Source organism: Pollicipes pollicipes, unplaced genomic scaffold (assembly GCF_011947565.3).
Source record: "Pollicipes pollicipes isolate AB1234 unplaced genomic scaffold, Ppol_2.1 Scaffold_7262;HRSCAF=8765_pilon_pilon_pilon, whole genome shotgun sequence".
Lineage (NCBI taxonomy): Eukaryota > Metazoa > Arthropoda > Thecostraca > Pollicipedomorpha > Pollicipedidae > Pollicipes > Pollicipes pollicipes.
The window spans coordinates 17,847,616-17,866,342 of NW_023597055.1; the positions used below are offsets into that span (position 1 = coordinate 17,847,616).

General features: G+C 55.0%; 1 protein-coding gene across 1 annotated transcript in view; it reads left to right on the plus strand.

Moving 5' to 3' along the window:
• Nucleotides 1-1,404: 1,404 nt before the first annotated feature.
• Nucleotides 1,405-18,727, plus strand: part of LOC119113516 (unconventional myosin-XV) — a 74,854-nt gene continuing 57,531 nt past the window's right edge. Inside the window, exons 1-2 of the mRNA XM_037237819.1 lie at nt 1,405-1,542; nt 11,830-11,914. Coding sequence (XP_037093714.1) covers nt 11,900-11,914 — 15 coding nt within the window. The 5' untranslated portion in view covers nt 1,405-1,542; nt 11,830-11,899. The remainder of the gene's footprint in view (nt 1,543-11,829; nt 11,915-18,727) is intronic.

Genomic DNA, 18,727 nt, shown 5'->3' on the forward strand with positions numbered 1-18,727 from the left:
ATGATAGGCGTAAGCATTTTTCTCATGGAGACCGCTCTCGATTTCCTTGCCCGATGATTTTGTCAAAATGGCATGAAGATCAACGCTACCAGGCACGCATTGATACCATGACTTCCAAGTGTGCAGGTAATCTTATCGTTTCCAGACACGTCTGCCATGTGTTAACCGTCAGATGAAAATCGTTATGGAGACGCTTATTTTCTCGATCGTTCATCACTGCATGAGCGCGCAGGGATCATATGGCGCGACACAGATCGCCGGCGTGCGGAAGATCGTCAACCTCCGTACGCGAGCGGTCAAAGGTCGCAGACGCCGCGATCACATCTCAGATGTTATCAAGGGGCTCGGCCCGCTGCACGCGGCTGAATTAGCCGAGTGACACGCCGTATGCGCAGTCCAGCGAGCTATCAGGACCGGAGCTCTGAGTACATCGGCAAAACCATCGGTACAGTAGCTCACGAACGACACGGGTGCAGCGCCCGAAGCGCAGACCGCGTAGCACGATTTCGAGCCCCAGCTGGAGCAGGCAGGCGCCGACTGTACGTCGGAGGGGTCACCGTGCTGAACCGTGCAAATATTGGTCCGCATGTGCCAGTGTCCGGTGGAGACTTGAAAACGTGCGATCCTGTTTAGACACCACTGAAAAGTTCATGTGTGCATTTGGCGCTTTGGTCGAGTGTTACCCAGGTATTTATCCTCAACGTCTATCTTTATTGACGCGCCGGCTGAAAAGTCCACATGGTTAGAGTTCCTTGACAAATGCAAATCTGAATCTGAACCCGAATACTTTGAAAGGTCGCGCACGCCAACCAAAAGGTTTCAGGCCACGGCTAACCGTTGTACAATTATTACAGGGCAAAGTTTAGCCTCCTGACCAAGAGAAGAATATGAAACCAGTCACGCAAAAGATACTGCGACTGTTTACGTACTTAGTTCTCTACATTTACGGAAGGATGAGCTATAAAGCGAGTATGCATGCTTTATAACACGCTATAAAGAGATTACAAAGCCGCCATTTATGGGCCAATTGCCTTGAGCGTCAAAGCTGTGTTAATTTTTCTTTGTCAAGTTTCAGAAACCTTCGCTTAGGTATCTTTCCCTCATCATAAAATAATCAGCAGCTCCATGATGGTCCTAAAATTGAACCGCTGTGGGATGCGTCACGTCCTGCCTCAGGACGACTCTACGTTGTTGGGCACTGAGCACAGGCGCCTACCGTGCTCCGGCCGCCCTCCCTTCCCCTCACTGTGGGCGATACACACGCCCTGCACCGCCGCTACCACCGCCGCCTCCGCCTCCGCCGCGCCGCCAGCCGGCCGGCCCAGTTTGAGAACCCCGCGGGCCGGCCCCAGGTATGCGGCGGCGGCGCCGGCCGCCGCCGCCCGGCAGTCGGCGGCGTCTCGGGCAGCAGACGTGGAGCGCTCGCGGTGACAGCCGGCCCCGGATCGCGGCGCAGTGCGACGCGGCGAGTCGTGTGGCGAGGCGAGGCGAGGCGGCGGCGCGCCGCGAGTTCGCCGCGGAGCACCGGCTGGAGCGTCGACGGTAAGGGAAGCTCGTTAGTCGCCGCACCCCGCTGGGTCATCGCTCCCGCCGGGCCGGCGACCGCGCGCGCCGCATTTAATAACCTTGGTGCCGGCCGTGGCGGGCGCCGGCGAAAGGGCTGTAGAGGGTACCCCGCCCGGCGGTGCGGTCCAGCCACGCGGGACCACTACGGTGCCCTGCTGTCCTCGGCGCGGCGGCTTTTGCGGCGCGGCTGGTTTTTACTTCCACTCAGCGCCCGAGAAAGATGGCTGGCGAGTGTGTTGTGCAGCCGACTGCTCATACAATATGGCTGCCTTGGCGCCCTAGCATTGCGAGCTCAAAAACACGTCGTTCTCAGGCGCTGTGGTCTCACCTCGCCGGTGCATTAGCTGCCTGACGTTCGGAGCCTGGCGCGCCCGAGTCGCGCCCTTGGGACGGTAATGATGCGGGCTGGAGTCAGCCGAGTCACGCTCTTCACGCCGTGAGTCATGCCGCTCGAAACGCAAGGCTAGCTTCTTCAGATGGGGGAGGAGCGGAGAGGGCGTCTGGAATAAGCCTGCGCGCTGTCACGGGGTGGATACAGCTGTTGGGAGAGGGAGGGCCATGTGGGGGAGGGGCGTGACCCCTCATTCGTCGTGAAAAATAGCGTTCGCTTCGCGGCGATGCGTGGACATAATCTTCTTCGAAAAGGGATTTGACCACCCCAGCCTTTTGAACGTTCCTTCTTCCTTGAATGCGATAGAGGTCGGCATCACGGGGTGTCAGGGTCCACGGGTATCCCGTTGCTTGACAAAGTTTAGCATTTATCGTGCGGTGATCATGGAAAGAATCCAACAACAGGCTAGGCCTTCTCACCATTGAGAAGGTTCTTTCGCTTGTGGGCGCAACAGCGATGTGTGGCGATTGGTCGAACTTTTAAAGGCGGGCTGCTGGCGAAGAGCATCAGACTTGCTGCAGAGCCGGATTTGGGTTGTCATACTGCGGTTGGTTCCCACCAGTGCAAGACCGCTTGGAAGCAGCTGATTCAGGGAAACACTAAAGCTTCTTCGCTGGCGTCGGTGGCTTCTTTCCTCGAGTAACGGTTTTATCCCATGTGTGGGACCAGGCGAATGCTCATGACGCATGGCTAAGTGTATGCCATGGTCGGTGATGACAAGAGACGTTGTCGCAGCGAATAACGAACATAACTCCTGTGAAGACTGGAGAGGCCTCCTTGCGGGACGGCGCGCACCATGTTTATATAATTTGGAAATCACTCATGGTTTGCCAGCCTCTCGTCGATCTGTTTGCTTGTCGAGACCAAACGTAGCGCTTGTGTGAAATGCATGTGAGAATTGATCGGGCGTTTGTTAGCCTTGGCGGGTACGCCTCACTTTGGAGTCACCTTCATAAGGCTTTTAGATTAGGAACACAACTGGCACTATAGTTCATAGATACTGGGCTGAGACACAATCATAACCGTCCGGGGCTTGACTCGCACACTCCCACCCCACAGAACGGCTCCCACGGGAACGGCGGCACGACTTATGTCGTGTATCTGTGCGTGAAATATCTTCCCTGTCGTTGCTCTTGAATGACTTTTCTGCAGAATGACTTCCTCGTGCGGGTTAAGCAATCCAGACCGAAAAGTAACTAGATGGCTAACCACCACATGCTCATTTTTTAAAAATATTCCGGCTGGTTTGGGTAACATAAAAATAGCATTGCGTTGGAACGCCCGCGTCTTTTTCTGCTGTGAAGCTGTCTGGTATTTCCATGCTCACAAGGGGAGCCATGAAATTGTTCTATGCCCGTTGGTTCCCATGAGGTTTGTGATGGTAGTTCATTTACAGAGCCTGGCTAACTCCGCATTCGTTCTCCAGACCACCTCTGTCATATTTCTGAAGCTCAATAAGGTATTTCCGCATAACACGCAGGCATGACATTACGAAACTTTGGCTACCAGGATGTGCCGGGATATGTGATCGCTTCTGACACACACCGAGATCCTGAAAGGATGGGCCGACCAACTTATTCTTTGGTTTTACTTCAACCCCTGACTCGCTTTCGGCAGCAGGTAGTCCAAACCAAAAGATAAAGATGTCGTGTAAGAACTGGTTCCGTCGCCGTTTGACCACCAGCATGGTTTGGGATAACGGGCACCGGACACCGAACCAGCGATGTTTTACGGGCGCCGGCACCGTTGCCCGCCTTCTGAGTGTTTAACACAGAAGAACACTGCTTGGTACGAGTGAGGCCCCGGGATCGCCGCGTATGCGCCACTACTGCACCGCCGCTTCTGCTTTACATCCAGCTGCGGCGACGTTATGGCAACATATTTGAGCGTGTTTCATTCCCTAATTTGGACGTTCCCCATTTCTCGGCTTCAGGTACTGCAGAGGTGTGTGCTTGTGACGTGTTCAAGATAAGCCAGAGTAGTTTATGCCACGTCTTGAAATCAGTGCTGACAATTTGCCTGAATTACCGCCGTTGGGTAGGACAGGCTCAGCTGCCAGCCCTGACGAGAAGACGGCCTAGTAACATCGCATCACCGAGACAGACTGAAGGCGGATGTTTGGCGAGATACGGCCCGGGCTCTGCCTGGAGCCGGGGGCGACCGTCCGAGAGCCGCGGCCGGATCCATCAGGACTCGGGGAGACTTCGTTGCTGGGCAGAACACTAACTCGGACCGCGTTTAATGCCCGTCGGTCACCTACAACATAACCAGCTCCGCGCAACCAAACCTGGAGCAGGTACTTGAGTCCACTTACGATGCAAAACGTCAGGGGACCCTTCCCGTAATGCCTTAGAATATTTCCGAGACTCACTCTTAGCGCGGTACTCGCACTCCATGGCTCCTGTCGTACCATGTTCCTGCTGACAGTAATCCTCTTGTCAAGACTCGATGAACTTCGTTTAAAAGTCATACCCGTCAGCGGACTTGCGAAGGCTTGTGATTTTGTTTTCATCGGCCTGCAATGCAACGGCACCGGGCAGCAGGCCGGTGGTGACGGCATTGCAGGTGGTGACGTCACCAGCAGGTGACGGCATTGCTGCCCCTCAAGATATGGAGAGAGAGGGAGCGAGAGAGAGAGAGAGGGGGAGGGGGAGAGAGGAAGGGAGCGAGAGAGGAAGGGAAAGGGAGAGAACAGGCGCGTCAACGAAATCATCATCTTCGCAGAGCCGCTGACTTTCCCGTGGTTATGGGCGAATGGCACTAAACAAAGCTGCTCTGGCAACACTGCCAGGCCGAGCAGCTGTCAGTGGCAAAATAATAAAATTCTGCTGAACTTGTGGAGAGGATGTGTACCAGTCGTCTCATCGGTTCTACCATAGCATTCACTCATGTTTTTGGTGCAGTTGGCAGATTATTGGACGTCTTTAACGCAGAGGTGTGGCCAGAGGGATGCATATCGCGTTCTGTGATCTTGGAAAAATCGTTAAAATGTCATAAAAATATACCTCAGTACTTGCCTTACATTTTCTCATCAGTTAAGATCTCCCACTTGACTCAGATTTACACCGGTCTCTAAGGAAGTGTCATCTGGCATTACAACAGACGGTATGGCTTTCGTGACACACCATTTTTAATAATCCTGCGTGATCGGCTTAAGTTTCACTCTAAAATTCATCACGCCTAGTCTTAAAGACTTAAAAATAGCATCCGTCCTTCGACCCAGAATTGCGTGACTGGACAAAAGACTTGTTTAATGCAAGCGATGCCGTCCAATAAGCTGAAGAACTACGGAGACCAAACTGAACAAGTTAGGGATTAATAGGTCATAGTTTGAGAGCTGAAACAAATTTGGCATTCAATGAACGCCTAAAATCAACGGTGATAACGTGCGTTCTCAGTGAAAAGAATCTTATGTTGTTTTATTCCTGATGCAACTGTCTTCTCCTTGAATGCCATTACTCTCCTTGATAAAGATTAGTGCGGCTTTGAGGGCGAGGATCCGTGAAAGATGGGAGGACTGGGTGTATGTGTCAACAACACGGAGCGATACAACTGGAATATTTGTCGGCGAGATTAAGGAGCACACTATGCCGCAATGCCACTCACAATCTCAGCTTGGAATGAGCTTTAACATCACACCTTGAGCGCATGAAGCCCAGTGTGACGAGAAGAAAGTCAGTCCCACGAAGCACCGCAACCCCCCCCCCCCCCACGTCGCTGAGAGCCCGACACCGCTCGGGCGTTACTCTCGCGTTACGGCACCTACCGCCGCCTGCCGCCGTCGAAGCCGCGTGTCGGCAAGCCGTTCGCCGGCCGCGTTACGACAGAGCGTCGCGACGAGCTGCGGCCGATCTGGGCTGCCGGCTTCCCAGCCGGGGTGCCCACGACAGCGCGCCGGGCGCGGAGGGCGCGTCGGCGCCACCGCCGGCGGCGCTGTCGGTGTCGTCGAGCGGGCGGAGGGGGAGGGGGGGGGGGGGGCGTGGCGAGGGGGCGGGCGTGACTGGTGGGCCGGAGCGCGGGGCGACACCGCACCGGCTGTTGTCGCCGGCGGCGCCGCTGTGGTGCCTCGCCACATAATGGTGCAGGAGATACGGGGGAGGGGGAGGCACGTGGTTGGAGGGGGTGGGGTGGAGGTGGGGAGGGGGTGGGTGGAAACCAGCGAGCTGAGCTCCATTCCATTGGGTGTGGTGTCTGAATTCCCAACTTGTGACCTTCGCTTATCAGGCGGCCGAAATGGAAGGCTTAAAGTCTTAAGTAAAGCCCCTTGTAGTTACGCGAGCACCAGTGAGAAGTAGGCGGGCCGAAAACTTTTGGCGATGCGAGAAGCACGGTGCTTTTGCATCATGAAATTCATGCCTGGCTTGTAAACGCGCTGGCATATTGCGCACTGAAAACAAAAGCTCGCTTCGTCATCGCGCACTGCCAAAGCTTTCAAGGAGCACTTGGCGTCTCCTGCTACCGTGCGTTTATGTCCAGGCAGTGCAATGCCACTGTCTAATGGGAGTGCAGGACCAGCGGCGAGTGTCTCGCACTCATCCCTCCTCCCCCTCCCCCCCCCCCGCCCAGCTGACCAGCAGCAGAACGCGCTGAGGCATCCATGACACTCGTAGTTTGCGGGGCTCAGGAGTGCGGCGAGGTGTACGAGTTAACCTTGGGAGAGAGTTGAACCATGCCCCTTGGAGGAGAGCTGAACCATGTCCAATCTGCGGTGAGCCCGCTGGCAGAGTGTAGGTCGAGCACGCATGGGCGGTGCCTTTGGGAGCACGACACAGCTGACAGAACGGCCCGCCGCGCTATCGTAGAGTGCATGTGAACTGTTGAAGAGTGTCTTGCGGTACCTCCGTGAGGTGGAGTTACTGTGGTGAGGAGCAGGCAAAGCGAGCAATGCTTTCGCTTTGATTGAACATCCCTGTTGAAAGTACTTTGCAGCCTGATTTTTTAGCTTAGATAAGCATGTTGCTCGTCTGTGTATTTCAGTTCCTGGAATAGATCACATAGCTTTTTTCACATGCAAATATGCGTAGCGTATATGACCCCTTTTGCTACCTGAATTGTGAGGCAAGTATTGCTCAGGGTTGTCACTTCACGCACAGTGAGCTCTCAGTTATTGCATAATCGTCATTATGAGCTGCGGTGATTCTCGCAACCAGTAAGTGCATGCAACAAAACAATATTTCATCTCGGCCACGTATCACTTATCTGCTTTGCTGGGAGACACCCTGTGATTATTATTCTCATTCATCGCCCACAAATGGCCGTCTCAAGTCCAATGCTGCATCTGCATGGACCCTACCCATTACGTTCAAGTGGTCATGACCCAATAAGAGACCTGTGTGCCGTTATGTGTGTTGAGTATGCATGAAACGTTCATGAAATGTTAGTGTCAGACACGACAAAAGCTATATAAGCTAATTGATGTAACGTTGCACCCAACATGCGGTGTGGAGACGGTGTGGCACCATACGTTGGTTCGTTCGTTGCCGCTTTTGATGGAATTAACAGTGGAGAGCCGTTGGAGAGCACACTGGTTCCTCTGAGAGCATATATATATATATATATATATATATATATATATATATATATATGAATATGCATTATTTGCCTTGTCATCGAACGAATGTCATGCGCAGGCATATAGAAAGCTAATGTAACCGGTTATCTCCAAAACTGTTGTCACCGATATCAAGCTACGACGAAATTGGTTCTGGCGTTAAGGGATTCCGCCTCGGATTGGAATCGGAGAGGACACAAAGGTGTGCCGTGCTGCTAAGAGTCTTAAGTCAGAATCAATGCCACGCGCTGCGAATCAACGTTAGAATCGACTCTGCCGAAGCAGAATCAAGCACAAGTATATTTACCACACCGAGCCCCTCCAGCGCTCTCCATCAGCGCTGATCTGGTGAATTGATAAGCACCTGCGACCCCAGTGAGCTCTTCTCGAGGGCCTGCGGCGGTCGCCTGGGTTGGCTCTGTCATGACACACGCCGCCGCGACGTGCGGGTCTCGCCCTCATCCCGCCGGCTGCTCCGCACAGCAGACGCCGCGCTGACGTCACCCGGTCACGCGACGGCCTCTGCGTCACGCCTGGCCTACGCGCGGGCGCATCCAACAACAAACAACAGTGGGTTTAATGGGTTGCTGGGCGTCCAGGATTGGAGAGCGGCGGAACTAAGGAAGACGTTTCGACTAGCAACGCTGTCGGGGCGCTATTGAGAAACTGTCTGACCAGGATATGCGTCACATAGTGACTATTCTGTGGAGTTGGTGATGACGGTTGAGAGCGAGAGCAAGCTGACCACTTTCATTATGTCACTCATTGCGTTCACAATGTCACAGGCCACTCACCAGGGCGAAGCACCCCGGTTTCCTCTCAGAGTGTCAGTGTGTCTGTTACTAGTTGAAAAGCATCCACTGGTCATGTAGCATCCCTGGTGAATGACAGGGTAACGATACGGTCTCCCGCGGTCGGTCCTCCGACTATCCGACGCGACCACACGTCCGTGGTCTGTGACTGGTCTACAGCCTGATCAGTCTGGTCAGTGTGGTCAGTCTGTCTGCCGGAAGTCTGACCTCGCGCGCACGGCCGCCTGGCGCCGGCAGAGACGCGCTGGTTCTTGCCTGGTGAGCCGCGGCGTCACCGCCCCCCCCCCCCCCTCCCCACCTGCCCGGGAGCCAGACGGTCACCCGGCACTTCTCGCCCGGCGCACCCCAGACTCCGCTCCGCGGTGAGCCAGCTCCAGCCGGCCGGGGACCGGCGCGGACCGGGCCGGTGTGTCAGGTCGGGTCGGTGGCGGCGCGAGCGGAATGCGACGGCCCCCGGCCGGTCTTCGAGCGCCACCGGTTCGGCTGGCCCGCGGCCGGCGCCGGCCGCCTCGTGCGCTGACCCACTTCCCGCCAGAGCCGGCCAACTACGCCCGGCCGTAAGGGCGTTGTCGGGCCGGCGATCGGCGGCGGAAGCGACCCTGCGGACGGCGGCAGATAGACGCGTGCGCCCCAATCGCAGTTCGGCTCGCAAACAGGTTCGGCGGCTGGCCGCGCTCGGAGGACGGCCGCGGCGGGGGTGCTGGTGCGGGCAGCTTCGGTGGCCGGCAGACAAATTGGCTTCACTGGGGGGGGGGGGGGGGAGGGGGATGTGAAATGAACTGGTGAACAGGAGGGCGCGCGGCTTGCTGTCTGGACCGAGAGCCACGGCGATGTTTGTTTTGCCGACTCGTGTTTTGCACTTTAACACTTGTCGAGGTTCGTTGTCGAGCGGTATTGCAGCCCGCAAGCGTCGGAGATCCAGAGACGTAGCCAGGTCTCCGCCCGGGAGAAGTGCCAATTGGGGAAGAGGAGCCTCTACATCCAAAGGGGCCCTGTAATCGTCGCTTGGGCACTATTCATTCTGGAGACTTTGCATACTCGAGAACCAATTTTGATGGCGCGGGCCTCGTCTGTTATCGTTAAAGGTGCCTTACGGGTGCCTTAGACTGCCAAAATACTGGGGTCGTCGCACCAGGAGGTGCGACGACTTCAGTGCGACGACCCCTCCACCTGAGGGGTAGAGGGCCGTGGTCCCAAAAGCGTCTCCCTTGACCACGCCACTGATGCGACCTGGCCTGCCCACACGTGCTAGCAGCAGATCCATTTTGCATCGGCGAGGGTTGCAAGGGTCTGGAGATCACGGGTGCAGTATTGTTCCAAAACTCAAGGACCGAAACCCGCTCGTACATGGAGTCTTCCAATGGACAACCGCGCCGCTCGTGCTGAGCTTTCACAAAACGCCGACGGCCGTGACCTGCCGCTCCTGCTCCCAAAGCTCCACTGGGGGGCAACGCCACCCACGACGGCGGCGTGCGGTCACAAAGCCGAGGGAAGCTGGCCACCATGACTCGTGCCGATCGTGTCAGTGCAGCGGACTTTCACAGGCGGCCGCACTGGCCGCGCCGCCAGCCCCGGGTGGCGGCGCGGTCCGCGGCGCCGCCGGACTGAGAGCTCCGCGGCGGCGTCTTTCTGTAGCGTGCGAGCGCGCCGGCCCAGGTTCGCAGGCGGCCGGCGGGTCCGTCAGCGGAAATCAGCACGACGGCGGCACGACGCCCCGGTGAATGGCATTGTCGCGCCGCCGCTGGGAAGGCGCGAGGAAATACCGGCCGCGCCGCTGTCGGCCGCCCGGCCGTCGGACGGCGGGTGCTAGCGCTGGGAGCTTCTTCGGGGTACATTTTGAGTTGGAAACGTATAAAAGGACATTGGAAATGCCGCCAGGTGCCTTTCTGGCCTAAGACCACGGTAAAAATGTTTTAGCACGTTAAGTTACCATCTTTTTTCTCCGTGGGTAGCCTCTATGTCTGACCCTGCAGCAGTGGTATGTCATGGCGTATGGGAGAGATTCAAAACACAACACTCGTCGAAGTGAGCATCCGACCATGTTTCATAATCAACGCTTCATCATGCATTCTAGTAATACCAATCCTATCCCGGGTAAGCTGCAGGCGCAATGAATGGGCTCAAGTGCCCCTGGCGGGAGTCCTACCCGAGCGCTCGTGATTCCCTGAATAGGGGTCCCCGAGCGGACAAAGTCGCGCATGCCGACTCTGGACGGACATGCATCAGAGCCGCAGTTTGACAGCCACCAAAGGCTTATGTATTAACCTCCCCACCGCCAGACCTGCGCGCCTCTAAATCTTTCCAGCTGGCTGGATGAATCTAAATGTGCGTGAGTCTGATGGTACGAAAATAGCGTGTAAGTCGTGTGCAGTGTGCATGTCTTAAATTGCGAGATAAGCCCTTGGCGTGAAACGCGGCATGCGCTTATGACTTGTTCATTAACCTGGTGCTGGCTCAAACAGGGTGACGTGCTTACCTCCGCACCACCCGCTTACACGCACTTTATCCCCCAGACTTAATCGTCTTATCTTTGCTAGGATGTGGTCGTACGTTGAGCCAATATCGCTGTAACCGCCATGATCGCGTACCGATAGCCTAGTGTTTACGCGGCTCGTCCGGAAAACCAAAGGTGCGGGTTCGATTTCCGCGGCACATACCATACCGTCCAGGGATGAGAGGCACGCAATGTCATATGGCCTCAGCAGCTTAGTGCGTGGTAAAGTCCCAATAACCCACTATGACCATGTCAGCTTCACCTCCTATGGCCATGTCAACGAAAGTAATAAATTTCCGGGTTCATTTCGTGTCTAAATGCGGCACGCCTACTGCGATGCGCTTGAGACGCTGATATAAAAAACGCATTATAGCTACTGTGTATGCTGTTAAGTAATAATTTGGCGTAAATGAGTGGAAAGCTAAAAACAAAATGGTGGTCGAATGTGTCCAAGGACTTGGAAGATTGGAGCCCTTTCATGGGCCATCTACTTTTGACTGAACACCAGTTGCCTTGCTTGGTTAGTCAAGTACCTTGCTTAGTGCTCATTTGAGTGCAGTTCCGATACATGAATTCGACAACCGTCGGTGAGGGAAATGACAAAGTTGCCCGTCTATCATGTGTACTTCATGCTTCCATGCTTCGATGTTTTAATGGTATCTTACCAAACCCCGCGGATATCCCTTCCGCGTCAGACTTCTGAACAGGAGTGCAAGGCCTAAAGTGATCTCCAGTCACCGCTTCGGAGGCACTGCGCGCGTGCTTCTAATGCTTCTCACGCCAATATGCCCGGACGAGTGGCGGGCGGGTTTGAGGAGGTGAAAACCCGACCTATGACCCACCACACCGGGGCCGTGATTTATCACCAGTTAAACAGCGGGAACCGCCGCCATCGATGGCCGCCTCTCCTTTTCAACGGCCAACAAGGAACGGAAACGGAGGCGGCGCTGCGTTGGATGCCTGGGCCGCAGCTACCGACCGTCAAAAGTAATGACAGTTTTTGTTGGTGTTCCAGATGCGAGCAGTTAGTGACGTCGGCAGTGCCTAGTGACGTCAGCAAACTTAGTGACGTCATCAGCGCAGACATGGAGTACGATAAGGTGAGTTTGCCATGCGGTGGCAGTGTGGCTGCGAGAGCAGAAGCGGGGCGGGGTCGGAGGTGGACGGCCCTCCTCCCCGTCATAAGTGCGATCTAACGTTGGGCGGTACATGGGCGGTGTTGAATAAAGCGCACTTGCTGTTTCGTTCCCTAAACTTAAAAATAACGGTTTTGTGAGGCAACGCTGCTGCTCTCTGAACTGAACCGACCGCGGACATCGCTGGGCCGGCTGTGGTAGGAAAGGACGAGCGAGATTTCACCGACTGGCAGGTTTCGTTCGACCCAAGACTGTTGCAGATTCGGTACATGACTGCATTGGACCATCGTGTCACTTATGGAGCGTCCTTCGTTCTCATCCTGGCATGATTTCATTCAGCTGACTGCTGGTGCCATTACGTGGCGTAATTTAGTTGAAAGGTATCACGTGATGACGTCATACCGTGATGAGCTCACTAACAACGGCGGCAGATGTCAGCTGTTGGAGGAGAGGCCTGATGCGCTTACGTTAGCCGGCAAACGACGTATTTCATGTTGTGACTAATTACCAACCATAGCCAATGCCTTGCGAAAGATGAGCGCCACAGTGCAGTGGCGTAATTCGCAATTCTCCGCTGCGGTTTCATTCATTCTCAAGACTGTGACAGCTTGCACATGCAAGGCCTAAGGGTCAGTGTTCTTGGAGCCGGTGCTGGCCCGCGTGCCGACCGTGCTGGTGCCCGGCCTCTCCAGGGTTGGCCGGATCTGCGAGCATTTCGCATGCTGCCCACCGGCGTTGAGTACTCAACATTGGATCTATCATACTTGACGTGAGCAAGACACGCTCTGAGATCCTGCTTTGCATGGGCGCCATATGACCATCGTAGTCGGTGTGTCCCAAAACCCAAATCATCATCATCATCCTGCTTTTCCGGCAGTGAGTCGAGATGTCTTTTCTAGCAATCATCAAGGTAGCCGATAAAACCAACGCTTTCTTGACTAGGTCGCTTAAACAGTACCTTTTGGTATAATGGAAGCCGCTTACTTACAGCATAAAATCTCCCATCTCACAATGTGTCCTATGTCAAGAGAGTCTGAAATCATGACACCTAGACACCTAGACACCATGACACCTAGACACCATAGACACCTAGAAGCACGCCTGGTAAAAGACTCCCTCCGAAATCGTGCAGTTGTAGAGTTCACGGGAATCAGCAGTGAGATGTTACGACCCAGGCAGGCATTGGACGTTCCCCGACGACACTGATCTATTATCATCCTCAAGTTGGGTTGGTGTCATCCCAGGGTTGTAAATTATTCGGCACGTGACGTCACCCACTTAAGTACTCCACGTACAAGAAAAGACTTAGGCAAAACTTTTAAAGCTTGACAAATAACTCGGTTCTGGCGACAGACACTGGGAGGGGATTACGTACATCCAAAACGCCATTTTAAGCCAGCTCCTTCTCGTACACTGTCTTATTGTTACATAATGTTACAGTTTATTAGGTATGACTGTTGCCCCCTCGCCTCCGCCGCCACCTCCCAGCCTCGCTTTCTACTTGCTGCAGCGCTGCTTCTCGGCTCGTCTCTGCGGCCGTGATTTCAGATGCGCTGCCCAGAACGGGTGGCGCGCGAAGCAGACCATGCCATTTTGGAAATCCGGGAGACCAGCCATTCATTCATGTACCTGTCAACGGCGCGTGTAGGCATCGCGAGAACATGCAAGCCGTTTTCAACAGATCCAACACGTAATAAGTTCGGTCGTTGGACTGCGCCACTCCTAAACACCTACGAGGCGGCAGTATCACTTCGTCACTAGCGACGCCCTCAAACCTCCCCGGATCCACGTCCTGGACGCGCCTTTGCGCGCGCACGTGCTTCTTGGGCTGGCGCACCTGCGGTGCGGAGATGGCGCGGCCCGGTCGGAGGCATTGGTAGTCAGGCGAGTGCGTCAGTGGCAGTTTCTCCTCGCGAGCCGCCGTTAGCCGGCAGTAAAATGGGGTCGAGGTACGTCGGTCAGACGGGAAGGACAGCGGCTGTGGACAGTCAGATCGTTTTCCCTGGCCAACGGCAGTGTTTCTGCGCACACAAGCGAGTGGCGGTGTTGCAAAACCTGCAGAAGCAGGCGGTGGGATGCGCGCATGGCGGCAAGTATATCGTGTCGGGAATGAGCGCTTTGCTTGACAGAAATGGATGAATCTCGCAGTTCCTAAGTGTTGAAACTGTATTGCACAGGCGTAAGCTGTGCTGCAGGACATGCATGCGAGCCCCTCAAGATTTGAGAACCTCACACGTTGTAGGTAAAGGCTTATGCAAAACACAATCTGCTCGCACCGGGACAATGCGACCGAACCGTTAGGCTCCTGTTCATCATGACTGAGTGCAGTAACGGGTGTTACCAAAAACCCACCAGCAGTTAGGCATTCATCCAACGGTGTTCTTTTCAACTTATGCTTTGCCCATTTCCCAAAGACGATTTATATGGCGCATGACTTCCTGGACAAATGAGACCAGCAGCAGCATCTCCTATACAGTAGACGAGGGCTGATGGTTATGGCACGAGGATGACTCGGTTTATTGGCCGAATGCCAAGCGCCGATGCCATTCCAATAGATGATAAATGACCACTGCCAATTTGTCATCGTCGCTTCAGCCATTATTCACTTCTGTGGTTTGTTACGCTTTTATAAACAAGGTTTGAGTTTATGGTTAAGGATATGCCTACCATGAACACGCTCTTAAATTCATATTTGCTTTCTGTGAGGTTCTATCACATGCCTTACCAGCAATGCTGTCTTTACTATTTGCTGAAAAGACGTAAGAACTTTTCGCTCCAGTGATTTGCGAAATGACAGACTCGTGATCATGTCATGTCCATTATAAAGCTGCATTCGCTCATGTCCGTGTCCGTGGCCCAGAGCCGGCGTCGAGTGCATAATTGTTCAAGACTGGAGGTCGGAGAAGCTCATCTCAGGCCGGAAAGCATCCCAGGATGCTACAATGCAGAAGGATACTCACCTTTTATCTCTTGACGAAAGTTTTATGCGCTCTTCTTGTCCCTGGCCAAATCACCGGTCCGCACCGCCACCAGCAGACAGCACCATCACCGCCGGTCCACACCACCACCACCGGCTCGGACCACCACAAGCGGCCGGCACCACCACCAGCGGGCCGCACCACCACCAGCGGTCCGGCACCACCACCAGCGGCCGGCACCACCACCAGCGGCCTGCACCATCACCAGCGGCCTGCACCACCACCAGCGGCCTGCACCATCACCAGCGGGCCTGCACCACCACCAGCGGCCGGCACCACCACCACCGGCTCGCACCACCACCAGCGGCCGGCACCACCACCACCGGCTCGCACCTCCACCAGCGGCCGGCACCACCACCAGCGGCTGGTACCATCACCAGCGGGCCGCACCAGACCCGTGCCACCCCAGCGTCCCCTCCCGTGCTGCGGATGATCCCGGTTGGGCGCCCGACCGTGGCAGCCACCCGCGCGCGGAAGGTCGCGGGGCAGGCGGGGGGGGGGGGGGGGGGCACGGTCCCCGCTGGTAGGGGCACAATCGGAGCGGAAGTCGACCGAGACGTCGGCGACCAGAATAGGGAGCGGATAGGAGCAAGCTTGAATGCCCTTTTTCTCTGATCTACCCTCTAGAACCACTGGGAACGTAGCGCGTTGGCAAGACGGATGCCCCCAACATATCCTTAGGCATTTTGTGGAACAAGAGCAGCTTGCGTCTTCTCTCAAAGTATCTGTTACAAGGTTGTGGAAAATAATTATACTGAATAGGTAAACATTTTACAAAAGACTTCAAGTTGTATTCCTTTTGTGTATAAAACGCCTGAATTAGCTGAAAGAAATCAACTTTATTGCCCATCACGAACGGAGGAAAACGCTGTCGTGTCCCCTCGCTGGTAGGTGAGAGCACGCCTTGAACCAAACGCCACAACGGAGCTTGGTCGGGACCAATCAAAAGTATGGCTGAAGGAACTGGGTCACCATATCTACAGCTCGCCTTTTCTTCTTCATCTTCGACGCAGAACTGGGTGACACGACAATGAGTAGGACCTCGCCTCGTCACTGGCCCACACCAATGCTAGCTGTGATCGACTTATTTAGGCTCTGCTGAGTAAGCAGTTTGTGTTGTCCCAGTCTTCCAAATTTAAGCGTCAAAACGTCCAGCGGTGAACTGTAGCACTTTTGCATCGGTGGCGGGGTGTCCGGCACACGAAACCAGAGGAGTTAGGGGCATTAACTCTGGTGATGGTTTTGACGGGCTGGTAACCATCATTCTTGGCACCGGCCACTTTCAGTTATATCTTCATGGTGCATCACATCACTATCGAACTCATTTAAACGGTGCCAAAAAACGGGGTGCTAATTGCTGTATATATGTACTCTACTATTCTAATTTAGTTTATTTCACATTTCTTAGCAAGGAGCAACGTGGCTTTGCCACTCAGTCCAAATATTTCTCCTCGTCGTTTTTGCCGCGGCTGGACAGGGGGGGGGGGGGGGGGCGCTCCTTGTCGTCTATTCATAGATATTTGTGTAGGCATAAAAAAGATAACGAAAAATTATCTCGCAGTCGCTTAACCGATGCAGCATAACGTACACTACGTCCAAGCTGTGAATTGAGCCTCTGGTTTGGGGAGGAATGCTACCGAAATACTCGCACTCCACTGCACGAATTCGTGTCCGTCTACTTCCCAGCCTTTGGGACCTCCCCATGCCGTTGCACTGCTGCTCATGCGCAATGCACGTCTCTGCTCCGGTCTCTGAAGATCTCATGTCTCCATCCAATCTCGCCCTCCCCACCTCCCGTTCGCGCCTTTCTCCACTTGCATCACTTGCAAAGGCCACTGCAGTCCGCACCGCAGAGCCAGCCGCCTGGGAGCCGGAGCCCACATCAGCACCAACCTTGGTCAGCCGCCTCCTGTCTGCAATCAGCTGGTGTTTTCACTGACCCAGAACCGGTGGGTGTATCGTTGCACGTCTGCAGCCATTGCGTCTCGCCGTGCAGCCAGACGCACGGCGGCCGCGACCGGGGTGCGAGGCGGGGCCACGAGCAGGGGACAGGGGTGGAGACCGTGGTTATTCCAGTTACTCATGGGTATTCCGGCCAGACGTGGGTACTCCAGCCGGACATGGGTATTCCGGTCAAACTTGTGTGCCAAACGGGGCGACATGAGCTAGACATAGGAACGGAGACGTGGTTATTCCAGTCACCCTTGAGTATTCCGGTCAGATGTGGGGAGCAAAGGGGGGGGGGGGGGGTAGGGGGAGACCTTCAGGCTCCCATCCAGCAGCCATTTTCACTCAGATTTTCCGGAGAATTTTAGTGGGTTTGAAATCCGAACTGCGCTCCGCGACCATTTGTCATATAGTGGCCAGGAAGAAGTTGGATACTGCTACATGTAGTTTCAGAATTGCCAAGCTGATGGCCAAATTATATGATGTTTGGTGTGCGCACACTACATGCCAAAATTTGATCATGAAATTGTAATGCCTGACATTGTACTGAATTTGTACTGTAATTGTACTTCAATTAGACCTTACGATGATACGTAACATGACTGTAGTCAAACGTGGACCCAAGTGATTCCACAAGTGGTGCAAAGTGGCGTCGCTGTCATCGCACCGAACGAGCTCACTCGACTCATCAGGAAACCCCGCGGCTCTGGGCTCTTCCGTTGGACGGATTCTCCCAGCGGGTAGTCAGTTCGGCAGCGTAACGGTAGCAACGGAAGATTGGGCTCACGGGAAATGACATCCTTTGTTTGAGGTCAGTGTCGTGGTTAGGCACACTTTCATGTTGAGGCTCTTCGGAAATGTGCCGTCCGGTCTTCAGACTTGACTGGGCGTACGTACATTCCTTGACTTGAGATGAACAGAAGAGAGGAGCAATCTCTTGTCACTCCTCGTCGGGCAGTTACTGGGCGTAGCATGCCTAATTGTACAGCAACTCAACCTGAACTTCTAGTTCACAAAGCACCTCATACCACTGCACTTCCTCTGTTTTCTCTGTTTGTAGCAGAAACCTAACAGACCCATTTAGAATCTGAAACGATTAAATACTTGTAGGAAAACAATGCATCATATGCCCTTCGCGTGCAAAACTGAAGGGACAGATGACCATTATTTGTACAAAGAAGTTGTAAAAAAACAACCCCAACTAATCCTTATTTTACAACAGACATTACTTCATAATGGCCTTGATAAAAGAGCCATCATACCAAAAAACAGCCAAAAGAGCCTCTGTGAGCTGCTCTTAATAACTTTAGACGCCGGTCGCGGCGGGTGATGGGCGGCGGTTCGCGGCGGATGAGGTCGGCTCCTGAGGCGGCAGCGTCACGGTTCACGGCGCGTGACATTCCGCCACGCAACGGCATGAGTCAACGGAGCAGCTGGTGCCGCCGGGCCGGGGACAGGGCTGCGGCGAGGTGGCTGAGGACTGGGAGGGTGCCGTGTGCGGGTGGTGTAGCGAACGAGGGACAGGCTGTGGTGAGGCTGCTGAGGAGGGTGGAGGATGCCGTGTGCGGGTGGTGAAGCGAACGAGGGACATGCTGTGGTAAAGCTGCCGAGGAGGGTGGAGGATGCCGTGTGCGGGTGACGCAGGGACAGGCTGTGGCGAGGCTACTGAGGAGGGTGGAGGGTGCCGTGTGCGGGTGGTGCAGCAACGAAGGGACAGGCTGTGGCGAGGCTGCTGAGGAGAGTGGAGGGTGCCGTGTATGGGTGGTGCAGCGACCGAGGGACAGGCTGTGGTGAAGCTGCTGAGGAGGGCGGAGGATGTCGTGTGCGGGTGATGCAGGGACAGGCTGTGGCG